This window comes from Anomaloglossus baeobatrachus, chromosome 5 (genome assembly GCF_048569485.1).
Source record: "Anomaloglossus baeobatrachus isolate aAnoBae1 chromosome 5, aAnoBae1.hap1, whole genome shotgun sequence".
In the NCBI taxonomy this organism is placed as follows: Eukaryota; Metazoa; Chordata; class Amphibia; order Anura; family Aromobatidae; genus Anomaloglossus; species Anomaloglossus baeobatrachus.
Window position 1 is genome coordinate 86,083,187 of NC_134357.1, and position 17,850 is coordinate 86,101,036.

The following is a 17,850-nucleotide window of genomic DNA, read 5'->3' on the forward strand; positions in this document are numbered from 1 at the left end:
GCAGAGCCAAATGTGGTGTGCGGTGCAGAGCCCGATGTGATGTGCGGTGCAGAGCCCGATGTGGTGTGCGGTGCAGAGCCATATGTGTGCGGTGCAGAGCCATATGTGTGCGTGTGCGGTGCAGAGCCATATGTGTGCGTGTGCGGTGCAGAGCCATATGTGTGCGGTGCAGAGCCCGATGTGGTGGGGGGTGCAGAGCCCGATGTGGGGCTGTTATTTGCAATGCTGTAGTGATAACAGGTCAGGTGCTGGGGAAGAATACTGACATGGAATGTGTGTGCAGGGGGCGAGGCTGGACAGTGAGGGCAGGCAGGGGGCGAGGCTGGAGACTGAGGCCGGGCGGTGCCAGCTCTGACTGAGGTTTTGCACAGGAAGCGGTCAGTTTGCTGGAGCTAAGGGTACTTTCACACTTGCGTTGGACGGCTTCCGTTGCTATCCGCAGCCTTGAGTAATTACGGTAACCGTTGCAGGAAACCGTTATATTCCTCATAGACTTCTATTAGCTACGGATAGCAACGGATGGTCTTGCATTGCATCCGCCCCGCGGCGCATCAGTTGTTTTGACGCTGACCGTCAGTGACCGTCGGGCGGATGGAACGCTGCATGTAGCGTTCTTCTGCACTTGGCGGAGTGTCAAACGCAACCTGCAGGATTCCGTCGGCGTTCGTTGTTTTTATAATGGATGCCTATGGTGGCGGATTCCGTTAGAATCCGTCATTTTGATGGATTCTGTTAACGCATCAGTCTTTACACAACTGCGCATGCTCAGATGTGTAAGGCTAAGTTCACACTTCCGTTGTTTTGCATCAGTCACATGCGTTGCTTGACGCATGTGACTGATGCATTGTACAACAGATGACAATGGTGACAAAGAAAAGAATTTCTTTGTCGGACTCCGTTGTGTGCGGGGGGCGGAGTTGAGGACGTCAGTGCCGCGGTCTGCATGGCTGGGGAAAGGTGAGTGTGTGTGTGTGTCTACATGTGTGTGTACATGCGGAGTGCGGGAGGGGGCGGAGCGCGAGGGGGTGGAGCCGTGGAGCTGAGGACGTCAGTGCCGCGGGGACTGCAGGGCTGGGGACAAGTGAGTGAGTGTGAGTGTGTGTGTGGGGGTGAGTGTGTGTGTGTACACATGCGGAGTGCGGGAGGGGGCGGAGCCGAGTGGTGAAGTGTTGGCCTCCTTGCACACTGTATCCAGGGTAAATATCGGGTATAAGCAAAGCACTTTTTGCTTGGTTACCCGATATTTATCTTGGATACCAGCTTAGCGCGGGCTCCCTGCACCCATAACCACTGTAAATATCGGGTAACTAACCAAAGCGCATTGCTTGGTTACCCGATGTTTATCCTGGTTACGGGGGCGGGGAGCCAGAGAGCGCATGCGCAGCGAAATCCTACGGATCGCGCTGCTCAAAAAACGTTACAGGCTGCGTTGCTCCCGCCCGGCGGTCAGTTAAAAAACAACTTACCGCGACGCAGGCGATGCAACGCAGCATCATCAGTCACAATCCGTCACTAATAGAAGCCTATGGGGAAAAACAGGATTCCTGCAAAATATTTTGCAGGATACTGTAATTCCTCAAGGCTACGGATTGTGACTGATGCCAAACAACGGAAGTGTGAACTTAGCCTTAAGTCAAGGAAAAAAAACCTATAACGGATTGCGTTATTTTGTACGATCCGTAGCATCCTTTGTGCCACTATATGCAACGCATCCGTTGCATGCATCACACAACGCAATGCTACGGATCCCGTCCAACGCAAGTGTGAAACTAGCCTAAATGTAAACAAAGAGCTGCAGAGAATAAAGGATGAATTCAAGAGGAACAAAAGTTAGAAAACAAAAAATAACAATGTAGGGGTGATTTATATGACAATACAGCACAGATTAGCTTACGAAAAAATTTTGAGTTTATGTCGGACAACTCCTTTAAGAATCGAGAGGCAGGCTTTAATACAATGACTTTTTTTTTCTACAAAAAAAATCCCAAACCCTTTTTTTTTTTTATAGCAGATCTCAGTGGAAACTTGTGAAGTAGTGGCTCCCCCTAACTGCATGGGCTCATCCAAACCCATGACTTAGGCTATGTGTCCACGCTGCGGAAAATGCGCGAATTTTGCCGCGGATTTCTCGCGGAAAAGCCGCGGATTTTCCGAAAATCTGCAGCAGCGGCACTTCCCAGCCATTTCTATGCCTTTTTGGAAATGCTGTGCCCATGCTGCGTATTTTTCCGTGGCGGATTTGCCGCGGATTTTGATCCGGAAAAATCTGCAACATGTCAATTATTGTTGCGGATTTTGATCCGGATTTTGGCTATAGAATTGGGTAAAAAAAAAAAAAATCTGCACCAAAATCCGCGCCAATTCCGCGGCAAATCCGCACCTTTGAAAAGGTGCGGATTTGCCAGGAAAGTCGCGGATTTTCATGCAGAAAAATCCGCAGCAACATTCTACCGTGGACACATAGCCTTATGGTTCCTCCACAGATTTAACCCCCACCCCCTGGCAATGGAGTGCTGCCCGAGATAGGATCTCCGGGGCTATGTGCCCACGGGACTCTGTATCTGCGGATTTTTCTGCATCAAAATCCGCAGCTTTCCCCCGGGATCCGCAAGTTTTCATAGGTGCGGATTTTGTGCGGATTTGACGCGGATTTTGTGATTTATTTTTTTTTTTAATTCAATTGAATAGGCAAAATCCGCACGAAAATCCGCAACAATAATTGACATGCTGCAGATTTTTCCGCACGAAAATCCGCACGATTTCCGCTGCGTAAAAATCCGCAGCATGGGCACAGCATTTCCCAAATGCCATAGAAATGGCTGGGGAGTAGCTGTGCTGCAGATTTCTGGAAAATCCGCGGCTTTTCCACAAGAAATCCGGGGCAAAATCAGCGCAAGTGTGCCTCCCCCGTGCCAGCAGCTGGGCTGCTCGGATCCGGATCTGCGGTGGCTCATGGGGTTTCCGGGCCCGGGGGTCGTGCGGCCACTCGATGAAAGGGGGACTATATACAGGGGATTAGAAAGATTGTGACGCCACCTACAGTGTGTGGTAATGTGGGAGACCACTGCTGCTGTTGGGGGAGCCCGGTGGCGATGGTGTAGCACCAAGATGTTTAACCCCCCTCTGTGGTTAGGGGGTTTGTGCCCCTGGGCCCGTTGGGTGTTGGATGTTTGGGGTGCCGTTGGGTAGAGGAAAAGGGGGCTTTTCAGCGTACTCACTCAGTCCAGGAATAACAACACTGGCAGCTTGTAAACCAGAATTCTGAGCACCACTGCAGCTTGGAGGGAGCACACTGGGATCCGTGCCCTTGGTGTTGCTGTTAGCCTGTGGCCTTTTCCGTGGCACCTTCTTACTAGTTGGACCCTCAAGCATGAAACTTTTCGGTTGCCGCTCACCCGTATGGCTAACGGAGTGAGCTTGCTCTCAGGGTTCATGTGTAGTATTTCTTTGGACTGTATTTGGGAAAGTCCTATCCAATCGGTGCGCTAGTACCCCGATTTTCGAGCAGGTTGGGGATGAATCTTGAAGTCTTCACCCCCGTCGGGTAAATTACCGGGACGCGTGAAGCTACTTCCCGGCCTAGGGTCCACGTACCCAGTCGTGCCCTGGCCGCTGCTCGGTGATGGCTCAAGGCCACCGGCTGCCCTCCTCGGCTGTCCGTGTCCCTTAACGCGATCCCCTGCGACCAGGGTTCCAGCTCCTACCAGGCCCAGACCAATGTCTGCCACCTAGTAAACTCTAGGAGCCCTGCTCCGGACCGGTGACCTCTCTCTCCCAGAGAGTCACTTTCCACCTCCTACTCCTTTCAGTCCTGTTTCACTTCTCTGTCACTTTCCCCTACCAACCCCACATGTGGGTGGCCCAATTCCCTTCAGGCCCCCCAGTGGTGTGTCTGGTGGGTTCAGTGTAAAGTGTTCCTAGGATTTTGATTAGCAACACCAAAGGACCAGGATCCGTAACCAAGGAGGGTGGATACTGTGCAGAAGGGTAGATTGCACAATACCCTGTGACGACCTGATAGGCCAGGGCGTCACAGAAGCAACCAGAGCCATTTGGCAAAGAGAAGCCCAGGATTGTGCATCCGCCTGCAGAATAAGGCTATGTGCGCACGTTGCGTTTTTTCATGCGTTTCTGCAGCGTTTTGAACTGCAGCGTTTTAATGCAAAAATGCATGCATTTTGATTTCCAAGCAAAGTCTATGGGAAATAGGCATATTTTGTGTGCACTATGCATCTAAAAACGCTGCTTTTTTGTGACAAAAATTTCTCAAAATCTCTGCGTTTGAAGAAACAACATGTCAATTGTTTTGAATGTTTTGGCAGCGTTTTGCTACCATTGAAGTCAATGAGAATTTTCAAAACGCATGCTAAAAGAAAATTATAGCGTTTTTCATGCTTTTTTGATGCTAAACGCATGCTTTTTTGTCAAAATCAAAGCATGCGTTTTTGGCATTATAGTGAGGTCAAGAGGTTTCCAGTTGCCCTCACATCCATTCCGACTTTAAAAAATGAGTAAAACAATATTTTACTTTATTTTGAACATAATTATTAAATCTCATTAATCATTTTCGGCAAATCATTATAGTGTATGATTTAAATATTTATTTATTTTATTTTTTTTTTCATTTTTTTCCTACTGTTTGAATGTTCAAACTTTATTTAGTTGTGTATTTGTATTGAAAACGCATCTCAATTTAAGCGCTGAAAATGCATGTAAAACGGGGTCAAAACGCTATAAAAACGCATACGTATTTCCTGCGTTTATGAGGTCAAAAACAAATTTGACAATAACAAATTCTGCCAGAGGATGCGTTCATTTCTGCAAGTTACTGAACACAACGTGCGCACATGGCCTCAATGTGTGTTTTTTAAGTGTTCTTTCTATTGCATTTTTCATGTATTTGGGGTTGAAAAACACTGGAAAAGTGCTAAAAGAATTGACATGTTGCAGATTGTTTTTAGCTACAAATCTGTAAGGGAAAAAAGGCAACATGCACTACACTTCAGAATTCTAATTGCCTTTGCAGGCATCAGGATTTGCTTGCAGGTTTGTGACAAAACTGCACAAAAATACAATGTGCACACAGCATTAGGCTATGTTCACACAGGGCTTTTTTGGTAAGTTTTTTTTTCCTGACCAAAACCTGATCTTGTGGCAGGAAATCTCCTTTGAGTCATCTGCGTTTTTGGTGCGTTTTTGGTGCATTTTTCATGCGTTTTTTAGTGGCGTTTTTGCTGCAGATTTGGTGCGGATTTGCTGCTTTTTTTTTTTTCTACAAAATGGGTTGTAGCAATGAAAAAAAAACGCAGCAAATCTGCAGAAAAGAATTGACATGCTCATTCTTTAAAAACCTGACCAAAAACACAGGTATTTGACAAAACAGTCAGGAAAAAATCCTGGTGTGTGTGTGTGTGTGTGTGTGTGTGTGTGATTTCAGAAATCTCAGACTTTGCAGGGACTGTAAAAAGCAGCTTTTAACTAGCATGGATTTTCATAAAACCAAGGCAAATCTGCAGCTAAAAAAAGCAGCAAAAACTTACCAAAAAACCCCTATGTGAACATAGCCTTAGCGTGGTATTTTTTATGGGTTTTTTTTTAGTGCAGCTTTGTCACACAGCTGCAAGCAAATACTTATGCAAGTTGAGGAGTATTCTGAAGTGTTCTCTTTGCAAATTTGGAGCCGAAAATAATCTGCAGCATGTCAATTCTCACAGCGTGTTTGCCTGCATTTTTCAACATTGAAAGCAATAAAAAAAATGCATCAATAATGTTTTTCCTGCCAAGAGATGCAGAAATTTCTGCAACCAAAAACTCAACATCTGCACATAACTTATGAGTGAAAACTGCAGCAAAAACCCAGAAAGAACTGACGCTGCAGATTATTTTCTGCACGAAATCTGCAAGGAAAAAATAAGAAACGTGCACACAGCGCTTCAGGATTTTCACACTGTGCTGGCACCAGGAAATTGTCACAAATCTGTGCAGAAAAAAAAATTGCGACAAATCTGCAACGTGTGCACAGGCCCTAATGGCTGCAGGAATGGTGCAACATCAAAAACTCACCAAATACTCATCATTGGAACGTCGCCCAAATAATAATAATAATAATAATAATAATAATAATAATAATAAAAAAATATTTATGCTCGGGATCACCTTAATCATACTGACAGCATTTTTCTTCATTTTTACAAAGAGTGAAAAAGCAAAAAAAAAACAAAACATAAAAGCGTATTTTTTTTTCTCATCACTTGGGATTTCTATCCCTTTGTAATATATTTTTTGGGTAAAATGAATGGGGGTCGTTCAAAATTACAATTGGGACTGCAAAAGAAGGCTGCAAAAAAAATAAAAAAATGGTTCTCAGAAGTAGAGGAGGAAAAAAAAGGAACAGAGAAATGAAATCTGGAGAATCCAGGATGGGGTTAAAGGGAACCTGTCATCAGTTTTTTCCCTATTAAACAAAAAATATCCCCTTCTGCAGCTCCTGTGCTGCATTCTATGAAGGTGCACCTTGTTGCTGCCCCCCCCCCCTTGCAGACCCCTAAAAGAACTTTATAAAATCTTACCGTTTCCTATGCAAATGAGTTTGGTTGGCCAGATGGGCGGTCCCCAATTCGTCTGAGCCCACCCATCTGGCCAACCAAACTCATTTGCATAGGAAATGGTAAGATTTTATAAAGTTCTTTTAGGGGGCAGCAACAAGGTGCACCTTCATAGAATGCAGCACAGGAGCTGCAGAAGGGGATATTTTTGGTTTAATAGGGAACAAACTGATGACAGGGTCCCTTTAACCCCATCCTGGATTCTCCAGATTTCATTTCTCTGTTCCTTTTTTTTTCCTCCTCTACTTCCGAGAACCATTTTTTTTGCGGCGGGGGGAGGGGGGTTAGTTTGCAGTCCCAATTGTAGTTTTGAACGACCCCCATTCATTTTACCCAAAAAATATATTACAAAGGGATAGAAATCCCAAGTGGTGAGAAAAAAACCCCTACGTTTTTATGTTGTTTTTTTTTTTTTTTGTTTTTTCACTCTTTGTAAAAATGAAGAAAACTGCTGTCAGTATGCTATCAGTTCCCTTTAATTATTACCAGCGCCCACCAGCCCCGCCGCTGTGTGTGACCCGGCTCCTGCTGCAGCCAGGTTATCACAGGAGCTCATTCCAGAGGACGATACCATGTACGGAGGCGGGAGGGGTGCCCTATTAGCTAGCTCCCATACAATAACTCGCAATTACAGGACGGTTACCATTTTTCAATACTGGAATCTTCTCAGTAATCTTCTGTAGAGGCTGAGCTCAGCATTTTGTGTACAGTGTCTATACAGGACAGAATGGTACGCTCCAGCCTATCGGAGGCGGCTCCCGCCTGGATCAGCTGTATCCAGGGAGCAGCAGGACAGCGCTCGGGGAGTGACGTCACTCGGTTAGACTCCAGCAGTGCGACTGCGCAGTGCAGCGCGAAATTCAAATGTTTCACCGAGGAGATCGGTCCCGGGCCACCGTGTCCAAGGGCTCGGCGCTGGGGATGGAGATCAAACGGAAGAAGATCCGGGAGAGCGCCGTGTACAGCTGCCAGGAGGTGAGCAGTGATTGAAATCCGCGCTATCTATGGCCGATCACCGCTCACACAGGGAGTGTCCTGTGCGGCCGGGCAGGAATGGGTTACTAGGATCACAAAGGCTGTGTTCACACTGGGCAGATCCTGTGCACTCCTCGGCTGCTGCTGTCTATACTGATCCGTGCTGGGGCTCAGAGCATTGTCCACACACAGGTCACCTGCTCAGTCCAAACCGCGTCTGATTCCCCTGCGGCTTATGTTACCTCTTTACAATGTGAGGACTTGATCACACAGGGAGGTATTTGCAGCGGATTTTCCATCTGGAGTTTAAAGTCTCTTGTTTTCTGGATGAGATGCTGTTAGGATTTTAAAGCTGTGACTTTTTTTTGTTTTTGCGCCATGGTGAGCAGTGCTGCGGATTTAGCGTCATTACGGCTGCTTTCACACATCCATTTTTTGCCGTACGGCACAATCCGGTAAACACCGGAAAGAATGGATCCGGCGTGTGTTGCCACCAGATCCGTTCTTTCCCCCATAGACTTGTATTAGCAGCGGATTGTTCCGCATGGCCTTGCGTTGCATCCGGCTTTTGCTGAATCCGGCATAAATAGCTGATCGGCGGCCGGATGGAACGCTGCTTGCAGCTCTTTTTCTCTCCAGTGATCCGTATGGTTCCGGATCCGGCGCCGTGAGTTACAATGAAAGCCTATGGGCGCCGGATCCGTCATCATCCGGCATATGACGGAATCTAACAACAGATCCGTTTTCTTGAACTGCGCATGCTCAGTAGCACAACGGATCCGTCAAAAAACCCGGAAGCAACGCATGGGAAAAAATGATGTAACAGATCAGTTTTTTAGCCAGATCCGTTGCATCAGTTTTTTTGCCGGACTGTGCCAGACGGCAAAAAACGGATGTGTGAAAGCAGCCTAAGGCTATATTCATACAGGGCGTTTTTGTAGCGTTTTTCCTGGGAGTCATCTGTGGTTTTTGTGGCATTTTTGAAGGGTGTTTTTTTTTTTTTGTTTTGTTTTTTATCCTGTTTGTGATTTCAATGCAAATCTGTTCCAAAAACGCTGCAAAGAACTGACATGCTCATTCTATGAATAACACAACAAAACCGCAGGAGTTAAAAAAAAAAAAAAAGTCATAAAAATCCTGCAGGTGATTTGTGTGTGCAGGAGACTTCAGGAATCTCAGACTTTGCTGGGACTGTAAAAAGCAGCATTTTATTAGCAAGGATTTGCATAAAACCAAGGCAAAAACCATGCTAAAAAACGCAGCCAAAACGCCCAGTGTGGACATAGCCTAAGGCTATGTGTCCACGGTAGAATGTACCTGCGGATTTTTCTGCATGAAAATCCACGACTTTCGCGGCAAATCCGCACCTTATTTTTGCCGCGAATTTACCGCGAATTTGCCGCAGATTTTGATGCAGATTTTTTTTTTTTTCCCCCATTCTATACCCAAAATCCGCACCAAAATCCGCAACAATAATTGACATGCTGCAGATTTTTCCGGATCAAAATCCGCGGCAAATCCGCCGCGGAAAAATCCGCAGCATGGACACAGCATTTCCAAAATGCCATTGAAATGGCTTGGAAGTGCCGCTGCTGCAGATTTTCGGAAAATCCGCGGCAAAATCCGCGCAAAATCCGCAGCGTGGACACATAGCCTTAGGCTAAGTTCACATTTCCTAAAAACAAAAAAGTGAGCCGGAGTATGAGATGGTATACATGGAGCTTGTGAGCTCATGTTCACACTGGCCATTAGACAAAGAGAAACCAAGGGAAAAATTGTGAAAACATACCCTGCTGTAACTGAATAAAAGCATAGTGCATATAAACATAGGGTACTTAGTAAACACTGTTTTTGATCAAAAAAAGCATAAAGCTATCCCACCAACGCCAAGGTGTACCCAGTTGGGATAGTACCTATACTCTCTAATATTAAAACCTTGCCATGGGTCTAAGATAGGCCTCAATGTGGCTAAGGGCTGAGAGCGACCGGGTCCCAACAGGACACACACAGTCAGGGGGATTCACAGAATGAAATGTCCAGCTCGCTGAGAAGGGGGCCACTCCCTGTTTGTACTGAATACAAAAAAACTACATAAAAACAAAAAAGTGAGCCGGAGTATGAGATGGTATACATGGAACTTGTAAGCTCATGTTCATACTGGCCATGAGACAAAGAGAAACCAAGGAAAAAAAATGGTGAAAACATACCCTGCTGTAACTAAATAAAAGCATAGTGCATATAAACATAGGGTACTAAGTTCACATTTCCGTTGTTTTGTATCAGTCCCATGCGTCGCTTGACGCATGTGACTGATGCGCTGTACAACGGATGACAAAGAACAGAATTCTTTGTCGGATTCCGTTGTGTGCGGGGGGCGGAGTTCGGGGGGGGGGGAGCCGAGCGGGGCCGTGGCACTGAGGACGTCAGTGCCGCAGGGACTGCAGGACAGGTGTGTGTGAGTGTATACACATGCTGAATGCGGGAGGGGGCGGAGCCGAGCGGGCGGCGGGGCCAGGCGCCGAGGATGTCAGTGGCAGTGCTGTGGTCTGCATGGCTGGGGACAGGTGAGTGTGTGTGTGTGCGCACATGCGGAGTGCGGGAGGGGGCGGAGCTGAGCGGGGGGCGGGGCCAGACGAGGGTGTCAGTGGCAGTGCTTGTCTGCATGGCTGGGGACGTGTGTGTGTGTGTGTGTGTGTGTGTGTGTGTATGTACACACATGTGCGGAGTGCGGGAGGGGGCGGGGCCGAGCGGGGAAGTGTCAGCCTCCCTGCACACGTAACCAGACTAAATATCGGGTAACAGCAAAGCACCCGATGTTTACCTTGGTTACCCGATATTTACCTTGGTTACGGGCCTACACCGCTTAGCGCTGGCTCCTTGTACCATAACCAGGGTAAATATCGGGTAAGGCAAGTTTCACACTTGCGTTGGGTTGAATCCGTTGGGTCCGTTGCTGCGTCGTTTTGACGCATCCGTTATTTTAGTGGTGTCAACGGATGCAATGGGTCCGTTATTTCACAGGAATCCGTTTGCTGATTCCTGTGAAATAACGGACCGTTGCATTCGTTTGGCGTCCGTTAGGCGTCCGTCTAACGGAATCCGTCGACTGTTTTATTTCTTATTTCATTTTTTTTCATTCTGGGCATGCTCAGTATAAATTAGCGGAATCCAGCAGCGGATTCCATTGTTAAGCACTTCGCAACGGAATCCGCTACCATATTGAACCATTATAAATTTTAACGGAACCAACGGAATCTGTTGGTTGGCGTCACTTTGACGCCAGCATTTAACGTTACATTCTGCGTTGCTTTCGCTCGGCGGAAGCAACGGAGCATCGGCCAACGGAAGCAACGCAGGTACTTTTGGTACAATCCGTCATCAATGCAAGTCTATGGGAAACAACGGAATCCGTTGACTGATTCTGCTGTTTCCCAAGACAGCGGATTGCGCCAAAAAAAACAAACAACACAAGTGTGAAAGTACCCTAACCAACCAAAGCTGGTTACGTGTGCAGGGAGCCAGAGCATGCGCAGCGAAATCCGACGGATCGCGCTGCTCAAAAAACGTTACATGCTGCGTTCCTCCCACCCGGCGGTCAGTCGTTCCACGACTGATCAGTCGGGCGGAGGGTGCAACGCAGCATCAGTCACAATCCGCTGCTCATACAAGTCTATGGGAGCAACGGAATCCGCTAAATGGATTCCGTTGTTTACAAGAGCAGCGGATTGTGACTGATACATTTTAGCGGAAATGTGAACTTGGCCTTAGATGTCATTTTACACCGCAGATTTTCACTGCAGATTTTACCTTTTGCAATTGACAGTAAATCCGCAACACCGAGCTGCTGACATTACCGCTGTGGAATTTCCCTTTAGGTTCTGTTCACACAGGTGATTTCCATAGCGGATTTTCCAAACAACGTTTTGCGGTCGGGGAAGGAATCTTCCCATCCGGTGTCGGTGCTGTGGGCTTGATCTTTGCAGCAGGTTCAGAGGGGAGAGAGGGAAATGTCACCGTTCAGGTCGTTTTGCTGAAGTTTACAAGTGTATTTTTTTTAAAATATATTTTCAAATATTGTATCAAAAGCTAAGACCATGTAAAATGTTCACCTGCATGTGTTTTTTAAAGGGGGCACAGATCACCGCTGCAGCCAATCAATCCCTGAGCTCAGCTTCTCTGCTGATATCACCGCTGTAGCCAATGACGAAGCTCAGCTGCTCTGCTGATTTACATGTCACAAGCTACACAGCTCAGTGATTGGCTACAGCGGGGACATCATGATCAAATGTTCACCTGCATATGTTTTAAAGGGGCACAGTTCACCGCTGCAGCCAATCACTGAGCTCAGCTGCTCTGCTGCACAGCTCAATGATTGTGCTGCAGTCATGATGTCACCGCTGCAGCCATGTCTAAGCTCAGCTGATCTAGATTTCACAAGCTACACAGCTCAATGATTGGCTACAGCAGTTACATGACTGCAGCCAGTCACTAAGCTCAGCTGCTCTGCTGATCTAATGTCATGAGCCACACAGTCCAGTGATTGGCTACAGCGGTGACATCATGACTGCAGATCACTGCTGCAGCCAAACACTGAGCTCAGCTGCTAAAGCTGTCATGAGCCGCACAGCTCAGAGATTGGCTGCAGTGGTGATGCTGCAATTGTTATCACTACACAGAGAGCGGCTTAGTGCACATTGCGGTCTGTGGGTACCTGTATGTGGTAACTGTCTCATTTGCTCCTGAGTTGCCCACGATACGGCAGCGCACCTCTGTGGAGACCGGCTCGCGGCTGAGAAGTCTGATACTTTGCAGAATTAATAGTCTCTTGGGGTTCTGTTTTTTTTTTTAATTTATTATGATAAGAAATATCACTAGATGTCATGTCCCGGTTGCATTTAGTTCAGTATTCTGTTCTTTGGGATGATGTGACAATGTTGGATCACCTGCAGCGGTGAGTGGTGATATCAGGATCTGATTCCGGGACTGAGAATCCCCCATAACTGACCAGGACTGGTGCCCACCACGGCTGTGTGTAATGAGGCAGGGAACCAGTCTCTGTATTTACGGTATCTTTATGATTTGCGGTCTCGTCCTTGCCTTCTAGGACGGCTGTATCCAGGAGAAGCTCGGCTTTGAAATTCGTATACGTGATGGTGTCCGCAAGCTGCTGTCTGTCAGCACGCAGAAGGATCAGATCCTAAATGGAGTGAAAAACCTGATGACCTGCAGCGCCCGGATCCAGGAGTATACCGCGCGGCTTCATTCCCCGCTGGAAGCCAGTAACGCTATGAGCTCGGGCAGAAGGTACGTGAGATGCTAGACACTTACACACGGGCGGGTCTGAAGGCAGGATGGTCAGGTACCAGGAGAGCTCGTCATGGATTCAGGGAGTAATCTGAGGAAACCCACAATTTGGCAAAAAATAGGGCACTCCAATTGATAATAGAACCTACATAAATAACTACAGGAGTATACACCACAATTTTTTTTTTTCATAATTTTTTTTTAATCTTTATTGATAACAATACACTAAAAACATTAAAAAGAACACCACACAGAGGGCACACAATGGCAGAGTTGTAATAGGCATCAATTAACCCCTTGTACAGATATACTATTGCCTATGGAAAAGCAATCATTATTTTTCCAGCACCCATGACGGCACCACAAAATGTAAGGGTGCTGTCACGGGTTCAGAAAAAACACATTACCAGTAAGTAATTACGTATATCCAGCTTACCGTATAAGCCGACCCGAGTATTAGCCGAGGCCCCTAATTTTACCACAAAAAACTGGGAAAACTTATTGACTTGAGTATAAGCTTAAAGTAGGAAATGCAGCAGCTACGGGTAAATTTAAAAAATAAAAATAGATGCTTATAAAATGTATTGTGCCCATCCTTGTCCCACCCCCCCTTGTAGCAATGTACCTTATCCTTGCTTGCCCATTGTAGCAATGTACCTCATCCTTGCTTGCCCATTGTAGCAATGTACCTCATCCTTGCATGTCCCTTGTAGCAATGTGCCCTCTAGTAAATTTGTGCCACATCCTTTAGTAATGACCTCATTCAGGTCCCCTTCTTGTCCCCTACGCGTATTATGCCATTCAGATGCACAAAAAAATAAAAATATTCTCACCTGTCCTCCGTTCCTGTGTTTCCTCTTAACCGGGGTCACATTTGCGGGTGACTCTCACATCACCCGGCACGGTGCACACTCTCCTGACAGGCGCGGGTCAGCTGCATGTATTTCTATGCAGCTGAGACGCTTGTGTCTGGAGAGCGTCAGGCCGTGGCATGTGATGCGATGCGAGACTCCAGCCTTGCCTGTTCTTGCTGACCGCTGGCACACAGACCCCCTCCGTGATCGCTGCGGGTACACGGAGCAGTCGCTGGCGTCTGCCGTCATCACTTTGCTGTAGTTGAATGCTTTGCGGCCGCAAAGCAGTCAACTGCAGTAAAGCAATTACAGCAGACAGCAGGGTAGATGCTAGAATATACAGGCTCCTTCCTGGTATGGTGCGGCAGCCTCTTGCATCGATCACGGAGGGGGTCTGTGTGCCCGCGGTCAGGAAGAAGCCGGTTAGGGTCAGCGCAGGAACGGAGGACAGGTGAGAATTTTGTGGTGGTTTTTTATTTATTTATTTATTTTTTTAATCTCACTCAAGTATAAGCCGAGGAGGGCGTTTTCAACATAAAAAAATGGTCTGAAGACCTCAGCTTATACTCGAGTATATACGGTAATATAGTACAATCCCCTCTGTATAGAACCTTCAATAACTATGTGAGTCAGCAAGTTCAAATGAACACTATTCCTAAAACAGAGAAATAGCACAACCTAAATGGCAGAGAAAAAAAATATTATGATGTAAAAAAAATCAAATTTACAGACCAAATATAAACAAGAGTCACAGATCGTCCACAGGCATCACCCAAATAAGGGGAAAGGGAGAAAGTATTGACAAAGAAATGCAAGTGCATTCATAAAGCAATCAGGTAAAAACCAGTCTATTTGACCTGTGAAAAAGTTTTCACAAGAAACCACTCCCCTGTATAAATATCAACAAGTGTCAGAGAACAAAGTATATCACTGCTGCCGCTGCAGACCCCAAGGACGCACGTTTCGCTTCTTTAAACAAGGAGTTTTGAAGAAGCGAAATGCGCGTCATTATGGTCAAATAGACTGGCCTTTATCTGATTGCTTTTATGAATGACATTTTTATTGTGATATATACTCCTGTAGTTACGTAGGTCCTAGAGTAAACTGAGGAGTGGTCAGGTAACAGTCCGGGGCCAGAATACCAGGCAAGCACCTCAGGTACAGGGAGCAAGCAGAAGAATTGTCATGCAATGGTCCGGGGTCAGAGAACAATGATTAGAACAGGCAGAACACAGGAACACTGGCTGACAGCACACTAACATTGTATGACTGGCAGAGTTGTGGGAGAGACTGCTCAGCTAAATAGCTGGGCAATCATTATTAACAAGGAAAAACTGAACAATTCAGAACCAGATTGGATGACTAAGCTGTCATTCAACTCACTGACAGTTCAACAGGCCCAGATACCAGTTGGCATACAATCCATAATTATGTCTTAAGGGGTGCATGCATGCGGGGTGTTGCATGCGTGCCATCTTATGCAAAGTGCCACCGTTGCTAAGTGCCTGGCAGTTATTTCAATGGCAGTTAGTCAGGGCAGGAGTCAGCAGGTAAACTACTCTTTGACACCTTTGTCAACCATGACCATTTTTTCTATCCTTACCATCCCATTTGCTTTTACCGTCCACTTTCACCGTCCCGTCCCCCCTCCATCACCACTCATCCACATCAGCCCCTCTCTCCTCCCCTCTCCCATGTACAGCTCCCAGGCTCTTTTCACCTATCTGAATAATCTCAATCCATCATACTCCAGGGTCTTGCAGAAAAAAACATGCCACAACTCCAAACACCACCTGACCTTTCTCCTGTTACTTCTACTTCTCTCAGGCGATATCTCTCCTAATCCCGGTCCACCCCATGCTAACTTTACCCCCTCCCCCACCTCCCATAGAAACCCTGCTAACCTCATTGACATTAGTTGTACACCCTCACTTCCCTCTATTAATTGTGCTCTATGGAATCCACGGTCTGTATGTAACAAGCTTTCTTACATCCACAAGCTCTTTCTCAATAACTCTCTTAATCTACTAGCCCTCACTGAAACCTGGATTCAGGATTCTGACACTGCTTCCCCTGCTGCCATTTCTCATGGTGGTTTACACTTTTTTCATATTCACCAAGACCTGAAAACCGACATGGTGGTGGGGTCGGTTTACTCCTGTCCCCTCAATGCACTTTCCAGGTCATCCCCCAGCTCCATCACTCTCATTCCCATCCTTTGAGGTCCACACCATCAGACTCTTCCATCCCCTCTCCCTCAGAGTAGCTGTCATATACCGTCCACCAGGCTCACCCACCCAGTTCCTTGACCACTTTTCAGCCTGGCTGCCACACTTCATGTCCTCTGAATTACCAACCCTCATCCTAGGAGACTTCAACATCCCCATGAACAGCCCCTCCTCCCCATCTGCATCCCAGCTTCTATCTCTAACCACCTCCCTTGGCCTCTCACAGCTCTCATCCTCTGAGACACATGAAGATGGTAACACCCTTGACCTGGCCTTTATCCGCTTCTGCTCAATCTCTCACTTTGACAACTCACCTCTTCCCCTCTCTGACCACAACATCCTCTCCTTCAAGCTCACAAACCCTCGTCCGCCCCAGCATACTCCCACCTATCACACATTCAGAAACCTACAGGCCAATAACTCTCAAACACTTACAGACTCTACACTCATCACTGTCACTGTCCCCTATCTCCTCACTTTCCTGTCCTGATCTGGCTGTAAAGCACTACAATGAAACACTCAGTAGCACCCTGGACCAAGTAGCACCCCTCACTCTCAGAACCTCCAAACACAGAGTAAAACAGCCTTGGCTCACATCCCAAACTCGATTTCTTCAGCGATGCTCCAGGAGTGCCGAACGCCTATGGAGGAAAACCCGCACACCAGATAACTTCATCCACTACAAGTTCATGTTAAGGACCTACAACTCTTCCCTTCACCTCGCTAAACAGACCTACTTCACCACCCTTATCTCCTCACTATCCAACAATCCAAAAAAGCTCTTTGACACCTTTCACTCCCTCCTCAGTCCTAAAGCACAGACCCCTATCACAGACCTTCATGCTGACAACCTGGCCTCGTATTTCACAAAGAAAATGAAAAAACATCCGCCGAGAGATCAGCTCCCAGCCACCAAGCCTTGTGAATCCCATCCCTCGCCACATCCCATCCAGCTCACTTTCCACATTTGACCCAGTCACAGAGGAGGAAGTCTCCAGGCTCCTCTCTTCTTCTTGTCCTACCACTTGCAGTACTGATCCCTTTCCCTCACACCTACTCCAGTCCCTCTCTCCGGTTGTCACCACTCACCTAACTAAAATTTTCAATCTCTCTCTCTCTTCTGGTATCTTCCCCTGTTCCCTCAAACACTCTATCATTACTCCATTATTAAAAAAAACCTTCTCTTGATCCGTCCTGCACAAGCAACTACAGAACAGTCTCCAATCTCCCCTTCATCTCCAAACTCTTGGAGCGCCTGGTCTACTCTCGTCTCACCCGCTACCTTTCCACTCACTCTCTTCTAGATCCTTTACAGTCTGGCTTCCGCCCTTTACACTCAACAGAAACTGCTCTTGTCAAAGTGACCAATGACCTATTGACAGCAAAATGTAACGGTGACCACTCTCTGCTTATTCTTTTTGACCTTTCTGCTGCCTTCGACACTGTTGACCACCATCTCCTTCTGTCTATGCTCCATTCTATCGGCCTAAAGGACACTGTGCTCTCCTGGTTCTCTTCCTATCTTTCTGGCCGCTCATTCAGCGTATCATTTGCTGGCTCCACATCTTCTCCTCTTCCTCTCACTGTTGGGGTCCCTCAAGGTTCAGTGCTCGGCCCTCTTCTTTTCTCCCTCTACACTGCCCCAATTGGCTTTCAGTACCATCTTTATGCTGATGACACACAGCTATACACCTCATCCCCTGAGCTCACCCCCGCTGTACTACAGAACACAAGTGACTGCCTGACTGCAGTTTGCAACATCATGTCTGCTCTCTATCTGAAACTTAACCTTTCCAAAACTGAACTTCTTCTTTTTCCTCCATCCTCTAACCTTCCTAAACCTGACATCTCCCTCTGTGTGTGGCACAACGATAAGTCCTAGGC

The 17,850-nt window shown here is 46.9% G+C and overlaps 1 protein-coding gene across 1 annotated transcript in view; it reads left to right on the forward strand.

Annotated features, from left to right (window-relative positions):
• Positions 1–7,469: 7,469 nt before the first annotated feature.
• The window catches only part of RTKN2 (rhotekin 2), a 115,676-nt gene continuing 105,295 nt past the window's right edge, over positions 7,470–17,850 (forward strand). Inside the window, exons 1-2 of the mRNA XM_075352340.1 lie at positions 7,470–7,580; positions 12,685–12,884. Coding sequence (XP_075208455.1) covers positions 7,470–7,580; positions 12,685–12,884 — 311 coding nt within the window. The remainder of the gene's footprint in view (positions 7,581–12,684; positions 12,885–17,850) is intronic.